Source organism: Melozone crissalis, unplaced genomic scaffold (genome assembly GCF_028551555.1).
Source record: "Melozone crissalis strain CALT ecotype California unplaced genomic scaffold, PUWL_Pcris_2 ptg000063l_1, whole genome shotgun sequence".
Lineage (NCBI taxonomy): Eukaryota > Metazoa > Chordata > Aves > Passeriformes > Passerellidae > Melozone > Melozone crissalis.
Genome location: NW_026535841.1, coordinates 12,840,907 through 12,862,564, shown reverse-complemented (window position 1 = coordinate 12,862,564; position 21,658 = coordinate 12,840,907). Strand labels below are relative to the sequence as shown.

At 43.4% G+C, this 21,658-nt stretch overlaps 1 protein-coding gene across 2 annotated transcripts in view; it reads right to left on the bottom strand.

Annotated features, from left to right (window-relative positions):
* Positions 1-16,873, bottom strand: part of ATP2A2 (ATPase sarcoplasmic/endoplasmic reticulum Ca2+ transporting 2) — a 42,716-nt gene extending 25,843 nt beyond the window's left edge. For both annotated transcript variants that reach the window (XR_008483846.1, XM_054288475.1), the window contains exons 1-5: positions 16,499-16,873; positions 15,415-15,432; positions 15,241-15,323; positions 8,354-8,458; positions 5,297-5,435 (exon numbers count right to left, since the gene is read on the bottom strand). Coding sequence is in view for 1 of the 2 variants with exons in the window: in XM_054288475.1 (XP_054144450.1) it covers positions 5,297-5,435; positions 8,354-8,458; positions 15,241-15,323; positions 15,415-15,432; positions 16,499-16,616 (463 nt within the window). In the remaining variant the exon portion in view is untranslated. The remainder of the gene's footprint in view (positions 1-5,296; positions 5,436-8,353; positions 8,459-15,240; positions 15,324-15,414; positions 15,433-16,498) is intronic.
* Between the last annotated feature and the right edge of the window lie 4,785 nt (positions 16,874-21,658).

The window sequence follows — 21,658 nt, the reverse complement described above, 5'->3', positions numbered from 1 at the left end:
ACAGCACTTGCTCTCACTAACAAGGTGACACAACACATTTAAATTCATTCTTTGCATTAGACAATGTGCATGAAACAGCCTCTATCACCCACCTTCTGCATTCTGGGCTGACAAAACATCCCCAGACCTCACTGTGCAGTGTATGCAAGGTGTGAGCATCTCAACCCAGGATCTGTTCAAGGTAGAGGTTAAGTTAATTTAAACAACACCTATATATTGTTTTCTTATAAAGGAAAGCCAAAAGGACAGAAAAAGCTTTGGTTTCTGGGACCAGAGTATTTCCAGGTCAAAACTGAGGTTGAGAGAAATGCAGATACTGTGTTAAATAGTACATAAGAGTCAAATTTTTCTTAAACTTGTTTCTTTTCATTCTCTAAGAACAGACTTGTCATTCTCTCATAGAGGGCACCAGAACATTAGATAAGATGTGCTGATGGACAGGGACCCTTCTAAGGCTGCACTCATTTCTAAACCACATTTGTCTAGTTTTAGCTTTTAATTAGTGGATCTATTTATACCACTGCCTACTAGATGGAAAACTCTTGTGATCAGCCTACAAAAATATCTAATAGCAGAAAGAACAGGCTGGTAAGTTCAGCTTCAACTGAAGCCAGGTCAGGTAGAGAACAGCAACTTCTGCACACCAAACTCAAGCCCTGTTTCCCAGTTATGCTGCATTTGGGTAGCAGAAGAACCAAAAGTCAGAATTCTGGACGTGCAGCGAAGTTTCAAATTCAAGTTTTCTTTAGCCTTAAAAAAAATCAAAAACAAAAAACCACAAAAGAGCTTCCTTTGCCAGGGTAACACAGTAGTAACTGAACATTATCTTGATGTCCAAACTTTTTGTTCAGTACTATTTGTCCTTCTAATAAAACCCACTCAGTATCAGCTCTGTCAGAGTACAGAGTATCAGGTATGTTCTCAATTTTCAAGCAACTAAACCAGAATTACTTTTGCTACTTTTACCAAACAGTTTGGTAGCACTGAAGGAAAATGCTACAAGAATTGGGGTAAAAACTGGAAATGTGTTTTGCAATATTTCCAATGTGTGTTAACAATGACACAAGTTTAGGCCATGCCCTGAGCTGAACCTCACATAACTGCAGCCTCCAGTGAAGTATGGAATGGAGTTTGGACTGTGTCTGGTTAACCCTGAGCTGCCTCTGATGTGCTGGCCAAAATATTCACTGAAGCTCACAGATTTATGAACTTCTTGTACATGTATTTATTAACCACTGATCTTTCCTCTCTTTTCTGGTTCAAAAGCAGTACTTCAGGAAAAAAAGCAAAATATGTGCATTAAAACCCAGACCCAACAGTTTGCACCTGGTAAGGAAACACAACAATAATTTTTTTTCCTCACCAAGAGAGGCAAACTCAGCAGTTTGCCTCAGGACAGCCTCCAGCAGGTCTCTGCTCTGGGCTTAAGCCTTCCTCAATCTTTTCCTTATCTTTTCCAATCTCAATACTTTCCCAGAAAAAGTAAACCTGCATCTCTAGCACTGAGTCTGAATATCACTCCCCAGCTGTTAGAAAAGCGACACAGGCACAAGGACCCAGACGTTCTGGAATAAGACCTGAAACATTCATGTTTTAGCTGTACCACCAGGGAGAACCTGGAGCTCTTCACAACCACATGGGAGTGACATAATTCACACCAAGAATTTTCCTTCCTGACCTTCTTCATCCCAAATTCATCTTTATTATAAAGCACCAAGAATCCTGAAGTGCTCTGCAGTTGGAATAAAAAGCCCCAAAGCAGTTCTTGCCTACCCTGTGCCAGGTATAAAACTGAGTTTTCTGGAATATACACTAATTTAATAAGCAACAGCTTCTGGCAATTCTGTGTGTATTTTTAACATGTTGAGTACTTACAGATGCAGTAACAGATGACAAGAACAATCCTTCAGAAATTCAGGAAAAAGAGGAACTACTGTGGCTGTGTTTGGTCATTTACTGACTGCAACTACTGAACTTTCATTTATTAAATTACTGAAACTCAGATACACTGTATCTGCTCCAGAAATTTTAGACAGGAAAATACAGTGGAAGTGAACAAAGGTCATTTCTGCTCCCAAATGTGCTTCTATTAAAAGAATACATCATTTACAACCAGTTTATCCCAATTATTCAGGCTAACTTCATACAAAATTTGTAAGAAGTAGGGCCATGCTACTCTAAATTTCTCTTTAAAATGTCACTTTAACCCAGCAAACAAAAAACTTAACTAAATCAAAGTGTAGCTAATCTATTAAGACAGCCCCTGGTTACAGATTTAGAGTGTACCCTGCAATTAACTCCAGATTCTCCAACAACATGATAATCCATTTAAAGGCAGGCAAACTGAAAAGCCATGTGAGGACAGCATCTGCATGTCTGTCACTTCATCAATTCTCAGAAAGCCTCTGTAGCTTGGTAACCATCACACACTACAGCTCTGAGAACCATGCTCATCACAGCTCTGCAAGCAAACTCAAGGCACAATTCCCAAATCTGCCACCCCAACATCCCTAAGGGCTCCTGTTCATTGTTCAGGGCCTTTTCCACCATCTCTGCTGAGGTGAACGTGGAGGAAAGTCCTTCTGACAACATGCAGCTAAGAAATTAATGTTTGCATGTATCAATAGCAACCTAACAATTCCAACAATTGAGTTGAGTTATCTCTGTGTCAGACCCACACACAGCTATTTCAAATTAGCAAAGCTGTTTCAGCATTAAATAGAACCATTTTGCAGGGGATGACTTGTAGGAATTTGCTCCCTGTCCGTTATCAGCACAGGGGAGCAGGCAATCACCTGGCTGTTTGTGGCACAGGGCTGAAGGAGATTGGCCTGGACACACAAATGTGGCTGGCCCTTGGCCAGGAATTCCAGAGGCAGATATGAATCCCAGCATGAAGGGCTCTGGCACTTCCCTACATGGCCATCTTTGTGCACAGCACATGTCAGAGGCCATCAGAGCCCTCCTGCCCTTGAGGCACAGGCATGCACAGAGTCTCCCTCACCTCCAGCTCTTGACACCAACGCTGGGACATGATGCATTTAGTGGCTCTTCTCTGTTTGCTCTGTGGCTTTTCTCAGTTTGATTACAATTAAAACTCAGCATTGTCTAGCTACAAGAATTTATTGCTCCAGTGTCAGAAGTTGTGTTACTCTGAAGCACTGATTTCTCCATTAAACATCCACATGACTTATAATTAACTGCAGCTTCAAGTGAAGGTAAGTTAAGTGTATTATTTGATCCACAAATTTAAGTGAGTATTTTACCCAGAAAAGCTTCTACAAGCCATCAACAAGCCAGACCACCTATCTTAAAGGACAGTCATAAAACAGTCACAAAACTTGGATATTTTTTGGGTTTCTACATTAAGCTTGTCCTTATCTTTAAAAAAATAATTCTACATATTCTAGGCTATCAGTCACTGCTCTACAAGCAGATTTTAATATTGCAATAGTAACCCTGTGATAAAGGGGACACCATGCTAGTTAAAGGCAGCCTGGTGTTACAGGCACATTGGTTATTCCCAGTTCATTTTTCTCCCTCAGACTGGGGCCTTTTAAAGAGAGTAATTGATTTTATTGGTACTGACAATATACAGCAGGTAAGTAAAAGCCCACACATCCCCCAGGTGTTCTCAGACAGAATAAAGGCAAAGCTAAATTTGAAGATGAATACACAATCTGTACCTCTTCTGAAATGGCAGTGAATCAAGGAGAAACTGTTCTGTGCTCTGTACACATGCCAGAGCATCAAAATCCAGCATTTCTCTTCAGTGAAACCCCAAACCAGTGCAAAACACACAGTCATCAACTCCCATTCTACCAACTCTGCTTTAAAGTACAAAAACCAGAACCCAAGTGTATTCCCATGATGAAAACTCCTTCCAAACCCACCATTCCATTGCTGACATTTAAAAACAGGATAAGGATTTGGCCCAGCCATGCACTGCAGTGTGTAATTGACACAGCTCTGTTTGCCTCAAAAGGACAGAGCAGAGAGAGCCCCCCTTGCAGAGCAGGAGCAGTGAGGCACAGCAGGCACTGACAGGGCATCACAGAGCACCCTCATTTCACCATCACCACTCTGCATTTGGAGCTGTAGCTGCATCACTCTGTGCACACACAGGGGCTTGAGACAGAGCTCAGCCAGAAACGTTAAAGTTTCTCAAGGAATGAAAGCTGGGCAGGCAGCCAACAGCAACTTCATCCTGAGTGCACTCTCTTTGCCTGCTAATTAAAACAGGAGGATAGTCAAGTTTAAGGGTATATATTTATCTCCTCTTGAGACAGCCACCACCTCTAAAATCAAAGTGACACGAGTGCAAAGTAAGTTTGATGTACACCCTGCATTGTTCCCAAAGGAACAATCACTCAGTTAACAGGGGATAATGACCTACAAAATCTGAACATGCAACACTCCTGACACTCAGCAAGAGCCACCCAGTTTTATCTGGGAAGGAACAGTCAAGCCCAGTTCAGAGAAAATGTTATTACTATGGCATTATCACCAAAATGATGGAATTTTAGCTAGAAGTATATAACCCATCTATTTTTGCACTCCTTCCAGACAAAGACACAGCTTCTAGAGCAAACCTAAGGTATTACAAAGCTCTAGGCAGAAGTCCAGGCTTTTAAGGCTGGCACTTCAAAAGCTTACCCAGGAGAAACAGGGAGCTCTGCTCTGCATAGCTCATATATTTGAGATCTACACAGCAAATTGTCAGAAGGAGCAATAAAGAATTGTGAAAGATGAGAAAACACTGAAGTCATGTGCCAGTCACACTTGCTGAGAGGACAGAAGACATTTGTGAAGAGGAGTTCAAAGGCACTGCTACTACAAGTCTAAGAGCTGGAGAAACACATTCAGATGAAATAACAGACTGTGACTAAAAAAAAAATCTCTGCACTCCCAAACCTAAGGAAACTGCAGATATTTTAACACCAGGAACAAAATCTATTTTGTGATAGAAAAGAAGACAAGCTTCAAGACACTCTGCAATCAGACACTAGAAAACAAAATTTTAAATTTGTGACAAGTGTTAAAACCACAACTCCAATTAAGATGCCTTACTTTCCTACCAATTAAACTAAGTGGCAATTTGAAAAACAATCCCCTCCATACACATGTACATTTAAGGTAATTACAGATGAACAGGAGCAAGATTGTCCTTAAGTGAAGCATATACTTAGGAGTGTTTGAAAACTCCCCCCAGGGCCTCAAATCATTAAGACAAAGCCCCACAACAATTTCCCATTAATATGCTAATGCCTGCATGAGCCACACGAGTGGGTCTTACCTGCCACTTCCACAATATCACCTGGGACAATGTCTCTTGCTTTAATCCTCTGGACACTTTTTCTGTCCTGTCGATACACCTTGCCCATCTCTGGTTCATATTCTTTAAGAGCTTCAATAGCATTTTCAGCATTTCTTTCCTAAAAGACAGCAAAAATGTGTCATTTTGAAAGCCCTCAAGGAAAAGAAGCCTGTCACATCCGATTTTCCAGAAGCATTATCATATGAATGCTACCAACTCAGCTCAGCTATATTTCTCCACACAGAACATTTTGTGTCCCCTCCCCTTATGAGGTTGCTGACTGGGAATCATTAGAGTGTAATTCAGGTGTTTGTGGGCCTTTAGAGAACAGAAATTGTTATTTCAATGCTGCAGCGTTTTCCATCAAGAATATCCACTGTGCTGTTGCAGGGAGGCCACACAAAGAGTTCCATGTACATATGGATGTTTTTGACATTAAAAAAAGCACTAATCAAAATTAATATTTGTGGGTGTAGGTGTTGGCTGGAGCTGCTTACACTCAGCCTAGAGTTTCATTTATTAACACAAACCAAGGATCAAGTTATGATGAAGCCAACTTATTATCAAACTTTATTTCAGCAAATCAAGTCATGCTGAAGTGAAATTAAAGGATGCACTAGAAACTTCCCCAGAACTCCAAACAGTTTACAGACTCAGATGAATCCCCATGCAGGAAAACCTTTTAATTTCCACCAACACATCATCTTTCCTATCTCAGCTGCAGCTCTCTCAGAGCTCTGGCAGAGACTGGTATGAGTATTGTGATGCCACCTGGATAAAGAACAATTGCAGAAACCAGCAGCTTATCAGTGCTCCTTCTCCAGCTCTTGGAGAAAGAATTTATTTTCCATTTCCCTGCCTATTGACAAGAACAAACGTCACTTAGCCCTGATAATTACAGATAATGGTAGAGTGCACAGAGTTTTTAGAACATCTGCCCTTCAAATATACATCAGCCTTTCCAGATAATAAAAAAGTCCTCCTTGCATGTCAAAGCAGAAACAAAACCATCAAAAATTCAAAAGTTGAGGAACTCACTAGTTCCTTGTAACAGTGCAGCTGAAAATTACTGTTACCAAAACTACCTAAAGGAACTAACATTGCCATGGCACAGCTCAGGGTCTGGCAGGGCAGAGACCAGCACAGAGCCAGAAAACTGCAAAAAATACCAGCCCTTGCACCAGGAGGAATTTAGAATGGGTATTAGCAACAATTTCTTTACAGAAATGGCTGCCAAGCATCTAAACAAGCTGCTCAGGAAGGTGGATGAATCACATTGCCTGCAGGTATCTAAAATGTACATGTGGCCCTCAGGGACAGGGTTTTGTAGTGGCCTTGGCAGTGCTGGGTTAATAGTGTGACTTGATGATCTCAAAGCTCATTTCCACCCCCAACAATTCCATGATTCAGCTCATTCAGGCAGCTCACAGCGCTGGACTGAGTCTCTTTGCTGCAGTTTGCCTGCAGTTGTGGGAGCCAGGCTGCCCTGCAGGCCCTGGAGCAGGGCAGGAGCTGCTGGTGAAAGGGGCAGTGAGAGGAAGGGCTGAGGGAGGCAGGGCTGTGACTCAGTGCTCACATCTGCTACCTGTAGGAACAGATACAGTCATGGGTGGAGACTGTGTACTGTGCCTGATTTTCCATGCCCATTAGAACAAGGCAATGAGTCATTTCATCTGGGCAGCAACTCTTTCACAATGAGGTTCCATGCATGTAGAAATACATATAGAGGTAATCTTTGCATACTATGACATCAGAAAAATAACCTGATTATTTCCTACAACAGGGAAACTACACAAGAAAAATCCTCAAACTATACAAACAGCTTTAGCTTCCATTTCATACTTACAATTAGTACCTGCAGAACTGCAACTCACGAGTTTCAAGTTAAACATTAACTCTTGCACAATTACTTTATGAAGACTTGAATATAAAATGTCATTTAAGGGGGCAGTGCTGTCACCCCTTGACCAACTTTATCCCTTCCCTGCACACCTGCTCCAGCAGGGAGGACAGCAAGCTGGGTACTGCTAAAAACTCAATTTTGAGGAACACTCTTCAGCCAGCTCACTTGGGATAGCACAGAGCAGAGCACAGGAATGGGCAGCAATGCCACTCAAGGCCACTTCTTCCAGCAGGCAGGGTCCTCTCTAATATGTTGTAACCTATTAATTTTTGTTATTTTGGCCAGTTTGATATTTTTTAAAGCATTTTTTATGTCATGCTAGCACCCTGCCTTACAAAACCCCCCCCCCCCCAACAAAACCAACCAATCATACAAAGAACTTTCCACAAAAATCCAAGAACATTTTTTATCTGCAGAAAAAAAATCCCCTCTAACAAAACATCCACTGCCTAAAGTGATCAAATCAGCAAATGGAAATGAACATTTCTGTTTTGGCATCTCATGAAGTGTGATTTTATGTTATGATACTACTGTCTATATGATTTTTAAAAAGGCATCAAATTAATGTCACAGCTGACAGTGCAGCAAAAGTTTTATGGTATTTAGATGTTTTCCTCAGAAACTTGTGCCTTTTGACAGACATGTAAGACATGTACACTTAATGGGTACTACAGTGATTGAACAGGGAGAATTAATACTGTATTAATAATTTACTAAAACACAACAGCTGTCTCAAGAGGAAAGAGAAAAGAAACAAGATTACAAGTGCTCCATCCTTTGTTCCTTAGTCAGGAAGCAAAGCACTCCAATTGCTCTTAGCTTTGCAAGGCCTGATTTACTGCCTGAATTCAGGGCTTTATTCTGGCCTGTCTTGTTCATGTGTTCAGCAGTGTGTGGCCAAACACTGATGGGCATTTTGCCTTTCTGGCAACACTTCTGAAGTTTTCATTTTACCTTTAAGTCAACACTTTCTGTTGAGAAGCTTTATGGTTTGCTGACTCTCAGGAATCCCAAGTTAGCAACACATCCTACTTGCTCTGTAGGAACACCCAACACTACAGGGTACAGTGCTTCCTCTTAAACCATAAAACCCCGAACATTTGTGATTTGATGCTGTAAAAGTCTCTGCATACCTGCCACACTCCCACAATTGCATTGGCTACTAATATGAGTAAGATTACAAAAGGCTCTACAAATGCTGTGATTGTTTCTTCACCTTCTTCAAACCAGGCCAGGACCTGCAAGAGAAACACAGTGATTTAAATTCTGATTTACACCTTGCAAACTTTATGCCTGCTAATTTTCAGCTGCTCAGACTTCAGCAGTTTTGGAAACCCCTCAATCTACCAAGTTTGTAGTTTTGTAATTCATGAATGAGTTGGCAAAACGCAATGGAAAAAGAGAAAAAGAATCTTTAGTAAAGCAGTACAAAGTTCATTTTAGAGGCCACTCTTCTTTTAAAGGAGTAAGCTATTTATCTAGGAAACAATTGCTACTGTTGCTTCAGAAGTGAAAGGAGAAGTTGTGACAACAGTTATGACAATGAAAAAAATTATTTAATTACTATATAAAACAGGACATGGATTAGTTTGACTACTTAAAACACTAAAACTTTGCCAGAATCTGAATTTTAAGCAAGTTAATTGCCCTTTACCACTAACTTAGCCACACAAATGGAAACAGTGAGTAGATACAAAGAACAACCATCTACTAATTTAAATACAAATAGTGTCATATTGAAACATCTAAGTGAATGGTATAGTTATATCTGAAGCTGGATTGTAAACCAAGTAGCTGATAAAACTCAAAATTGGATTTTAAAAGGTAAATCAAAGTTGAGGACTTGCACAAAAGGCTCCACATAGATTTTATTTTAATTCATTTGTTTTAAAAGTGCACTCCAGTGTTAGGTATCTGTCATTCATTTGACTTGAATGTGTCAGGGCCTCTGCAGAGTGCTGGAGCCACTGATGAAAAGTCAAGTTAACATGACCAGAGAGGAAGAGCATTTTCATCAACATGTTGAGCAACAGGAAGGCTGGAAAGTGACAGTAAATAGGAACAACGTGTTGAGATAATTAGGGCTGGTAGTCAGGCAACAGCACTCTGAATCACTGTTAGACTGCAGCGAGCAAACTGTTACTGAAGCAAGGCCACGATTCCACCAACATGCTGCTCCCAGCTATTGCTCAATTGTGAGACACTCCACGATGTCAAAAGGAAGGAGCAGCAGTATGAAAGCCTCAAGCAGAAAACAGACTGTCAGGCAAATCCAAGGCAACAAGAAATTTTTATTACAAAGGGATAAGCTTCTAAGATCCAGGTTGTGATTAATACAACTGCAACATTACAGCTGGTAACACAGCACTCTGAGGGGCTGTGTAATCCCCTGCAGAACAGATTTAGTTGGGATCTCTCCACACCTCGGTGCTCTGCAGTCCCTGGAACAGCTCCTGCATTTGCCTGGGGGGCAGTGGGACAGGCCCTGCCGTCCCTGCCCACCCCACACCCAGCCCTGTGCCAGGGCAGCCTCCCCCTGCAGCTACAGGAGAGGCCAACAGGGCATTTCCAGACCCCTCAGTGTACACAAGGTCACACACTGCCAGCAGAATCTGTTTCTTCCCTCCCTTTCTTTATTGGAATTCTGTAGAGCCCACTTTGCTTCCAAACAAAGCAAATAAATTCAATTATGTTGTGATGTGCTTATCTGAGCAGGCACCTACAAAGTTAACTGGAATAAAACATCTGCTTTACATGACTTTAAACCAGAATCTTTTCTGATTTAAGACCAAGTGTGTTGTAAAATAACATTGAGAGAGGCCACAACTTCCAGAGGTAAGGAAAGGGGCTACAAGGACAGCAAGATCCAAGTATGTCAAGGAGAGCCAAAATTAAGTTTTCAAAGGACCTTTACTTTCAGTAAGTCATTATTTCAAAAAGAGCAGATGAACTCAAATTAGAGATCCTGAGAGTATAGAGCCTGAAGGTTTAAATCATCACTGCTGGTTTTTGGTGAAATTATCAATCTGTGACAAGACTAAAGTGAAGTATCTAGTTAACCCTGGAAGCCAGCAATACACATTCCTCTCTCCAGAAATTTCTACACAATTACTACCACTTGAACAATCCAAGCTCCAGTTCTAGAACAATTTAGTAAACATAGACATAAAATAACCCAATACATTCCAAGTTCTTCTTTTTGCTATAGAAGACTACAGCTACATTAACACTTCACTTAGGATATTTGTGATACACAACACATTCTCTGACAGATCAGGTTTATTATCTGATAGCAGTCTGAAGTAAAAAACAAAACAAAGACAAGGAAAACAAAGAGGAAGTAGCACAAGCAATAACAAATACTTAACTTTGCATTTTTAGTAACAACAGACCATATGCTGAGGCCTGGTAAAGACTAGACAATTCTTGTCCAAGTCACTGAGTCCTTGTCAGAAAGTCTCCACTAGCACACTTTTAAGACCCTGGAGAGGTTTACAGGGAGAGATCTCATTTTTTTTCCAATTTTTATTCAGAAGGGCCCCACAATGTTTCAGCCCTAATCACTTAAAACTCACATGGAGAACAGCTTCACTTCCAGGTCACTGATCTCCAATGCTCTGGTCAGGCACTACTGTCAATAGGTAAAATCACCACGTACTCAAGAAAGAGTAGGAAGAATAAGAAAATTGCTCAAGAAAAATGCCTAAAAATATCAGGGAAATAATAGCAAGACATGAAAGCCCCATACCAACAGCCAACCCAAGCAGCTTAAAGGAAAACTTCCATTGAGCATATCTGCTTCAGGGCTGCCAGGCTATGGCTTGCAGAGCCTATTCTAAACAAAGCCTAATGGGGTGGACCTGCAGGACACTGAGGCAAAGATACACAATGACAGGCAAACAGCACTGGGTTATTTGCAAAAGGGGACAGAGGGGCAATGCCAAAGGCAGCCAGCAGTGAGGTGAGCGCTGATGGAAGCGGCTGGAACAGCACAAGTGCCCTCACAGCTTTTTCCATTTCTCCGAGTGAAGGATCTCCATTGTCAGGGAAGTTGTGGAGCCAGGTTACCTCAGATGATTACATATCATTAAATAACAACAATTGAACTTGAGAATGGGAGTGTGGAGACAGAATTGTGTTGCCCAGCAGGCTGTACCCGCTCACCACTAACAGAGGAAAAGCAAATACTTTGTTGTCAGCAACCAAACAGGGATTTTTGTTTGGTTTTCATTTTGACAACGGAAACTTAGAAGCAAGCTGGGAGAGGTAAGACCTCATCCCAATAAAAAGTCCCAGATTAATTAAAGCAGGTCATACAAAAAGCATGGACTCCTTTTAAGAGTTTTCTTCTCACAGGATAATGTGATTTCAGTTTTAATATATTTGGACAGAGTATCAACTACTGCTCAGAAACCCCTCTTTTAGTGATTTCTCCTTTCAATACAAATTAGCTTAAAAATAAGCAGATGCAAACTATTTCAGTAGTCCTGTTCCACCCATGTCAGTTCTACTGAACACCAGGTAACATTACAGAAAAGCTTTCCAATTTTAGTTCCACGATTCCATAGAAATTTTTATCTGCTATGCAGGGAGGTCAGGGATAAAAAAAATCTCAAAACACAAACCAACACACCTTGACCATATGTATAAGCATAAAATTAAGAATTTTACTGAGTTCACAGACTGTAAGCACCCATCAATGTTATGCTATTTCTGAAAATAAATATATTATTATAGCAATAAGAAGAGAAAAAAAGATACCCATCATCCACAGTTTAATATTTGCAATATAAAATATAATCACAATGACTTCTCACATTTTTATCACCCCTACCCTCATGCTAATGAGCAATCTAAGTTTAGCTAAAATCATGTCAGTGTCACGTTCTACAGCAACCCTTATCTTGTGCCACACTCACTGCTGCTGACCTTAACAGGTAGCTTTTGGGGTGATTTCAGGGCAAAGCCTGCAACACTGTTACTGACACATCCCACTTTCCAAGGGGACCTTTGCTCACCTTTTATCTCAAGCTAGGTTATAGCCATGCTAATTTACAGGCTATTATAATCTCTGGGCTAAAGCACAGTGTACTGTTTCAATCTAAACACAGACATCCACTATTAGAAAACATTCTCAGGACATTCACTTCTAAGTCAGCCTAGGAATCAAAGGAATAACTGAGAGGAGGGAATGCTCTCAGGATGCTGTACAAACACTTCAAGGTTTGGTAGAGTTTATAGCCTACGCTGCACCTTGTAGGAGGAAATGCACTGTGTGATGCAGAGCTCAGACTGCAGAGTTCAGCACACACCACTGCTCAAAGCAGCCACACTTCACCAAGGAATGATTCTACATCAGATGCAGTTAACGTTTTGCAACCTGTCAAAATCATTTATACAGCAAAGCAAGCTGTTCTTTTCAGTAAACACGGTAGATCTGAGCACATGCTACACGAGCATCAAGAATTAAAAGCCATCGATGCACTCCACAGGTTTATTTCTGCAGAGGCTTCATGGATCCAAGAGAGGACTGAGACAAGTCCAGTCACAGATCCATTTACTCACCATCAGAAATTATTTACCCTGTTTCTCTTCCAAAGCCATACTTCAGGCTTTCACTAACCAGGCACATCCCTAGCAGCAGCTCTGACCTGGAATGTAGGACACGGGATGCACAGCCCACAGCACCTGACCCCAGCCATCAGCCTGCCTGGCACACACGGAGCTGCTGCTCCGAGGATCTCACTGACACCTACCTGACAGCAGGGTGGGAGCACAGGGCACAAAGACACTCTGAACACAAGTTTATGTGCTGCACAAGAAGGGGTGTTTCTGCACAAAACCCAACGCAGGTCTCAGTGTTACAGATGAGTGTTACTGTGCAGGCAGTTCTAACAGCAATAAACTAATGTGATTTATGATTGCAACACAGCCACCATAAAAATTCCCTCAACACAATAAAAAAAGTTATCTATATACTCTGAGATCCTCTCTCTTATATCTCAATCTTAATTTTTCTAAACTGACAATGAACAGCTAGTGAAGAACACCAGAACTTAGGTGACGTAATTACATCCTATTTTTGCAGTAATGCAATCCTTGTATCAACATATCCAACGGTGCTTTACAGCTATTACAAAAGTCTGTATTATGCTTTCATCAAGAAAAAGCGTTAAAACCTAAGAAAAACAGATAAGATGATCGCCTTCCAAGCAAAGAAAACACCAGAAACAAACACAAAGGGGAAGAATAACTTTTAAAGTACCAAAATTATAATTTATCTAGAGGGGTTTTACTTTCCATCAGAGAAAAATCCTTACTTCTAACATCAATATAGTGTGCCTCTAACTCCAAAATAGAAGGCAGAAAAGGCAGAGCAGTAGCCCAAGGTCATGTACCATGTCAGCTGAACAGAAGCAGAGAACCCAGATCTATCCCACACTCTATTAGACTATAGTCTCCTCTTAATTAGATAGGAAAATTAACCATACTGAAAAAAGCAACTGAATTCAGCTACTAATCAAGTTTTCCAGGAGGACTCAGCAGTGTATATTCCATGACCTCTGTCTGTCTGGGCTCATACTTCCTCAGACTCAGTAATCAAAGCTTTCGTTTGGGAAATCTGATTTTTCACTTACTTGTTTATAATAAAAACAACTAATTTACTTTGGCACGGAAGGCTAACAAACTTCTGTGCTGTCATTTGTCTCATGGGGTGGCAGAAACACTCCTGACTTTTCAGGAACAAAAAGACATCCACTTCTCACCCTCTGTGAGGAGAAGCGGAAAGAGGAGGGGGAAAAGAAAAAATGAGTATTTTGAATGAGTATTTATTCAATTTGCAATAGGGAGCCTGATTCCCTCTCCAGGAAACAGGGCAGTGAGTGAAGCACATCTGTCTCCATGGTCAGGACTGATGTCAGCAGGCACTGCTAAGTGGTACTGGTGAGTTACAGACCCAAAGCCCGTGCAAGGTGTTGGTGTGGGGAGAACAGATCCCCAGCACAGCACAAACTGCAGCACCAGGGCAGCCCTTCCCCCAGCACACAACAGCTCCAGAGCACATTCTCCTCTGCCCATCCTAATGAGCTTGCCCTTAGCTAAAGAGTCACCACAATTTCCACTCCCCCCAAGAGCTGCAGCATTTATTTTTTTTTCAAGCAGTTAATTACAACTCCAGGGCAAAGTCTACTGTAAACTTTTACTCCCTACCTAAACAATTTAATATTCTGCAGGCTTTTGTTTCTGCTGTCCAGCTCCCCAAGAAATACATCCTTCACCTTCCTTCTCTGAGTCTTCACTCCGTTTTCCAGATTTTCAGCAAGCACATACCATTTACACATAATGTAGGAAGATTGCTTAATCATGTTTTTAAGGGAAAAAAAAAGTTAAAAACGTTCTTGTTCTTTTAGTCCTGTATGCAAAGCAAGATGTCCATTTCATGACTTGACTATCCAAAGGTCAGTTACCAAATTTGGTCAACAATGGTGCCATCACAGTCGTCAACATTCTTGTCACTGTCAGAAGCAACAACTGTCACCTTGCTATTATCAGGAAGGGAAGGCAACTGGAATATTCGCCATGCAGATTCTATTTCCAGTCTGCATTGCATCCAAAAATGTCTTCCAATGATTATACATGGAGCTTGATAAAGATTAACCCAAAGGCAAGAAGAATGTCCAGTTAAACGCTTACTTACTCAAGGTTAGCTTTCAAAGCCAACAGCAGCATTGGGAAATCCCACCTCAAATAAGCAAACTGGGTTCAATGAGAAGCACTTTTTAAAATACCTGTCTGGTGGAGTTATGTACTTATGACTCATGCAATGAAAGACTCCCCAAAATTTTTGTTGGCTAGCACACAGAAACCTCGTCACAAGGAACTAATTTAGGAGACAGCAATCTTGCATCTATCCGGCAAGAAAGAATAATTTCAGTATGTAGAGATCATATACATTGGAATATGTCACTCTGCCATACAGAACCCTAGGAAATAAAAGAAATAAATAAATCATACTTACAAAAGATATGCAAGCGGCCAGCAACAAAATTCTAACTAGCAAGTCTTCAAATTGTTCAATCACGAGCTCGAGTAAGGTTTTTCCTGCAATATGTGACAAAGCCATTGAGTCATGCACATTTACAAAAATGAATTATCAACAAGAATTAGCAGAAGATTTCATAACCATGCTCACCTTCCTCTGCCGGCAGCTCTGTCAGTGGAAGATTTTTCCAGGAAGCATGTGAAAGAAAAGAAATCATCGAAGAAACACATTAGAGCATTATCAGGCATCCAGACCAGATATTCTTCCTGAATTGCACGCTCAGTTGGGTTGGATTTGACAGACACACTGAGAGCCCCACTAAGGCTGCTCTTTTCACCACAGTATGTGAATGGGCCTGAGAGTTTTGCATTTTAAGACACATAAAGGTTCGCAGGAATGTGCCAAAGGTTATAATTCAGCCAAGTCATCACTCCAGCCAGCTGTGGGACTTCTGCTGTTGCACACAAAGGGTCAAAGGCTCAAAACGCTTTCTGACAAAGCTTTTCCTCCACATTCGCTTCAGAAAAAACACAAACCATCAAACCTGGTTAAAAATATTTCAGATTCTTTCTCCATTTTAAGGTTATGTCCTTATTTCTGCTCTCCCCTTTATGTTTCTGCAACTAGATTTAGCAACCCAAGAGGCATAAAAGCAGTGTTAAAGCTAAAAAAACCACCTCCACCGTGTAATCTTCTCATAGATTTTCATTTTTACACAACGGCAAGGGAGTTCAGAAGGGACTAGGACACCCAAGCAGTGAGGATTAAAAAAAAATCGACTGAAATTTTTGTCCCGACTGGAGAGAAGAATATAAAATAAGGGGCTGAAAGGCGCTGAAAAGCTGGGGAAAATGAAGGTCAAAACAGCAAAAAAAAAAAAAAAAAAAAAAAAAAAGGTAAATCCTAAACCCCAAAGCGCTTCATTTCAGAATGGAAGAAGGTTTTCCACCGTTCCGGTGAAAGGGAACGGAGGTGACACCCTCCTCCCCAGAGCAGCCCTGCGAGCTCGGGATTGAAAGAAACCCACGAGGTGGAGTTCAAGTCAGCCATCTTCTCTCCCTCGCTCCTATTCCGGGTCCTGGAAGAGATGCCGGCTTCGCCAGTGCTCACGCGTTAGGCCTCGCACAGGGCCCGGCAAGGATGAGGGAGAGCAGAGAGGGCTGGGGAAGGGAGCACAGGGGGAAGAGGCCGAGCGCCGGCGGCAGCATCCCCGCGGCGGGGCCGCTTCACCTACCGTTGGAGCCCCATTTCTCCTTCAGCTTCTTCACTTGCTCGAGGCTGAGCCCGGTGCTCTCGTTGACGCCGAAATAAGCCAAAACTTCCTCCACAGTCTTTGTGTGCGCGTTCTCCATGGCTGGGGCAGGGAGCAGCAAATGGTGCCGTGCCTCGCCTCTTCCTCCTCCCTCTCCTCCTCCTCAACGGCGGCGGGGGCGGCGGCGAGACCCCTCCTCAGCCCTCACCACCCCCGTGCTATCACCATAGACCCTCTCCCTCAGCAGAGGACCGAGTACACCTCTCTCTTCGCGGAGGAGGCCGGGAGGGGCAGAAAAAAAAATTAAAATTAAAAAAAAAAATAGGGAAAGCCGCCCTTAAAAAAAAAAAAAAATTAAAAAAAAATAAAGCCCCCACCCCCCCTCCCACCCCTCACGCCTCCGAGGGAACCGAGCCGCCTCTCCGGCGGGGACGAGGGACTTCGGGCGGGGAGCGCACGGGCCCCCAGAGCTGCGGTCGCCTCGGGGCTGCGGCGGGTCCCTGCAGGGATGGGCCGCGTCCAGGTGGCCGAGCGGCCTCTCCGCTCGCCTCAGCGGCTCTGATCCGCCTCCGGTAACGGAGGGCGGTAACGGCAGGGGGGAGAAAAAGCAGCAGTTGCCCCGCTGCCCGCGAAGGGTCAAGATCGCCCCCTTCCTTCCTTCTCTAGCAGCCCGATCCCCCCCGGCCGGCCCAGGCCGTTGTCGCCGTCACGGCTCGGGCTCCCCCGCGCCCGCCGCTGCCTCCGCTCGCTCCGGTCGCACAGCGGCGGCGGCGGCTCTAATGTAACTCGGGGGCCGCCCGGCGCTCTCTCGCCGCCGCGGCATGTGGACGCCGCTCATTGGCGGGGCCGGGGCGTGGGGCGGGCATGCTGGCGGCCCCGCCCGTGGGGCGGAGGCGATGGCTGCGGCGCGGCCCCTGCGCAGCGCGGTCCCGTTGTCGCCCCTGATCCCGCCCGGGGCCCGGCGGCGGCTGCGCTTCACGCCGCGGTGGAGCCGCTTCCGCTGTGCACGGAGACTGCCGCGCTGGTGCGGTGGTCGCTTTCCCGCCGCTGCTGTCCCGGTGGGAACCGCCCCTGTCCCGGCCTCAGCCCGCGGTGAGGGGGAGAGGGGCGGCCTGAGGGGAGCTGCCCGCCTGAGGGGAGCGGCTCGCCCTTGGGGTCTTGGCGCGCGGGGTGGCGCGGAGCTGCACCGGCTGCGACAGGACCCCCAGCCGTTCAGTGAGCTCTGCCCTCACCCTGTCGTGATAGCAGCCTTATCCAGTCCAGGGGTGAGTGTAGGGTTGGCCCCTCAGGAGCATCACCCGGTCAAAGGGTGACTGCGAGGCTGGCACGCTCTGTCGCGACAGGAACATCATCCGGTCAGAGTGTGAGGGGAAGGCCGTGGATTCTCCCTCTCTGGAGACATTCCAAAGCCACCTGGGTGCGTTCCTGTGTCACCCTGCCTTGGCAGAGAGTTGGACTGGGTGATCTCAGGGGTCCCTTCCAGCACTAAAGACTGTGATTCTGTGGGGCTGCACCAGCCTCTGTCGCGACAGGAGCCTCATGCATCGCGAGAGTGCAGAGGTGAGGGCCGTGTTTCTCGGTGCTGTGCGGGGGTCACTCCCCGAGGTCGTGCCCTGCGCTGGCACTGAGCGGTGTCCCCAGCTGCCATCGCACACGTCCCCGGTGACAGCGCACTCAGCCCCGGCGATAACGTGAGGGGGAATGAACTGCGCGCTCCGAGTTCAGCGCGGGTGTGGGGTGAGGTACCTGAGCTTTCCTCAGCGCCGTGTCCTGGCTCTGCCCCAGACACAGGAACCGATAGAGAGCACAGAAAACTGACTGATCCACCCAATCCCACCCCAATTTATGAGAACTTCAGTGAACACAAACCAGACAGAAATCAGCGCCAAATGACATTAGTACACCTACAACACATGCACAACACAGTGAGCAGATCAGCATAAACACCTTGAAAAGTTGGTTCCAAGCGATGTTCCTGTGTACATATGCCTGCGCAAATACCAGAGCTGATCCCTACATGTGTGCTGGCTTACATAAATGCAGATCCTACCTACAATCTGCATTTCCACCACTTACAAACCACCCACAGCACCACGCTATAAGAAACTGTATGTCTGATCTGGAATGAAATATCTCAGTCTTACCTCTGTGCTGGAAAAGGGATGGAGAGGGGACAGCCGTGTAAAATTATGGTGTTCTAGGGTAGGTGTGGCCTTATATCCTTTCTAACAAAAGTTGAACTCCTCAAAAAGCTCCTCTGTGAATGGCCAAGGTCCAAGGAAGGATAACTTGACAGCCTACACTTCACAGGGCAGCTCTGAATGAAAATTCCTGAGCTAGATCTGATGACCTAGTTCAGGTAAGGCAATCACTTATTCCATGCCATGCCCATATTAATTTCATCTTGCTTATCAGCAGGATTAATCAGGATGGCCAAATGTTGCATCAGTACAGTTATGGTGCTTTTCATACTTCACACTACACCTAAATAGACTTAGCCTGTTACAGAGGTGAAGAATGTCAACAAGGCAGGTGCATATAATCTATACAATGTACTGCAATTTTTTAACCATTTTTAATAATTTTCTTGCTATGGCATGAACCTGTGGTGCCACCATCCCCAAAACACGTACATATGCATATGCAACATTAAAAACACATTATTTCCACAATAATTCCATATGGAATAATGCCAGCTACTTGAATTAATGTATTTCACTAACAGCTCAATACATCTCTATGATTGGTTTCTTACCTTCTACCATCATAAAACCTGGATTGTATATAAGATTTTTTGTAAAAATACGTTTACCAAGCATTATTTTTACACACATGTATATTTTTACACACAAGTATAGAAGTGCACATATAATGGACTTGAAAGTCCTGCCTTTCATTTTCTCACTATTTTAAAGTACTACAATTAGGCATCTGTAACTATTCTCAAAACAAAATGACACTAGAAAGAAACCCAGGTCACATTTCATATTATTTGTATTTCTGTGTTGTATTTCCTATGTCATTCTTGGTTTCCTTTTTGTGCCTGTTTCCTAAAGGCCTTATGGAAAATTATTTTAAGCATACCAGAGGCATGGCACATGCAATTAGATCTTGGCAGAGGGTAGAATAAAGTAGCTACTGTGTTCTTTCTATCTAACTTGTTAACAGGAGGAAATGGTGCTAGGAAGGCAGAGTCTGAATTCTAGCAAATCCTGGAGAGCTCCTGGCATTCTCTGGGGTTCACTGGTTCAGCTGCAGTTTGACAGCTCCCATTCGTTGTTTCTCTCTCATCCATTCAGTACAGAGACCTTGATTCTTCCCCCTTTTTTCCACCCTAGATAAAATCTGGAAAGAACCTGGAAGCACAGTGTTCTGCCTGTGTTTATTTCTGTCACGTGTTCTGTTATGGCTCAGTGAATTTTCAGAGAAGAATTAGTGAATTAAGGGCTGTCCTGCAGTTCTTTCTCTTCCAGGGCAGAATAACCTCTGCATTTCCTTCCCAGTCCTTTCCCTGTCCTTCCCTGGCAGTGCAGGACCTCTGCTGAGGGTTCCTTTGCAGGTGATGCCTTCCAAACCCTCTGACAGCCACACATTTGAGAAACATTTGCAGATACAATTCATGGTCTAGACAGCACAGTGCAGAAGGAGCTACAAATACCCGTGTAGACACTGCAGCAGAAGCAGTACCTGCTAAATTTGGCATCACTTGAGATCATACAAATTTAGAATTGGGAGTTGAAATCAGTGTTGTTTCCCACTGCTCTGCAAGGATTCATAAAGCTCTCCATGACATTTGTCTTATCTCTTCAAGAGGGTGCTTATCTAAAGGACGTGATTAGCTAAAGGTGGCTATTTTGACCCAAATCAATATGACAGCACCTCAGCTCTGCCTGAAGCAAAGCCCATGGAAGCTTCCAGGCTTCCAGCAGGTGCAGAGAGCTTTGCATTCTCCATTTTTAAGGAAGGAGATCAATTCATTTTGCTGCTGCAAAGTTGCAGTTTGTCATTAGAGTGGAACCCCTTGGGGTGGTACCTGGGAAAGAACCACCACAAAATGGGGCAGTTTTGGCCTTGCTGAGGTTCCATGCACGTAATGCAAGTGTATATTTGTACATTTGGCCTACTATCTTTTTTCACTGTAATATATTAAGAAGAAGCAGCCAACACATCAGGCAGCAGCATTAAAACAGTTCCTGTAATGCTTACTAATTGAAGTAAATGGGAATTTGGCCTGAGAGAGGACTGCAGGATGCTTTCCTTCAAATTGCAATAACATTAAGTCATCCCTACTGCTGCAAAGCAGATTCACAGCAGAGTTACTGGTCATAGTGTGAATTGTCTCTTGCTGTACACAAACACATATGTTTTGTAGCTCAATTTTCAAACAAGATTAATAGTTTTTAGTGGAGCTAAACTCAGCACGGAGGAGCACAACATAAAATGCCAGTTGTTGAGCCAAAACACATGAATGCTGACCTGCAATAGAATCTCTTTCAGTGAACATGGACCAAGTGAGAATATTCTGCTCAATTGTGCCAAATTATGTCATGTTTTTTGCAGACTGGCTAATTGCCTAATGGGGCTTATGTTGAGACCACCAAACTCACTGCTGCCATCACCATGGCTGATTTCAAATACAAGTCCTTGTGAGTGACAAATGGGGGCATTGTTTCTTCCTCCCACAGTACTATTTTATTCCTCTGAAATTACAGTTATTAAAATGTTTCAGCCAATTGAAATCTACTAAGGCATATTAAAATGCTGCAAAAGTGCTGTATCAAAGTGGAAAGGTTTTAAATCTGCAGTTCTGTCATAGGATAATGCAGTTTAAATATAGTAACTATTTTTTCCAGTCAGCTTGCTCTTTGAATTCATGGTATTATGTCAAGGGGGATTTTTTCCCTCTCTCCCCCTTTAAGAAGCTTATAGCTTAAACAGCAAAATGCAAAAAATACTGAGATGGAACAGTTACACAAACCCAGCAGAGGAATAAGTGATAAAATATGAGTTTGAATGTTGCTAATTAAGATAATCTGAGTTTATTCTGAATAATTTTTACTCCTAGGCAGTGTGTGCTCCTGTATCAGCAGCAGGTAGAATTTGACTTCCACAGAGACTGAGAGACTGTGAGCACAAAAGGTG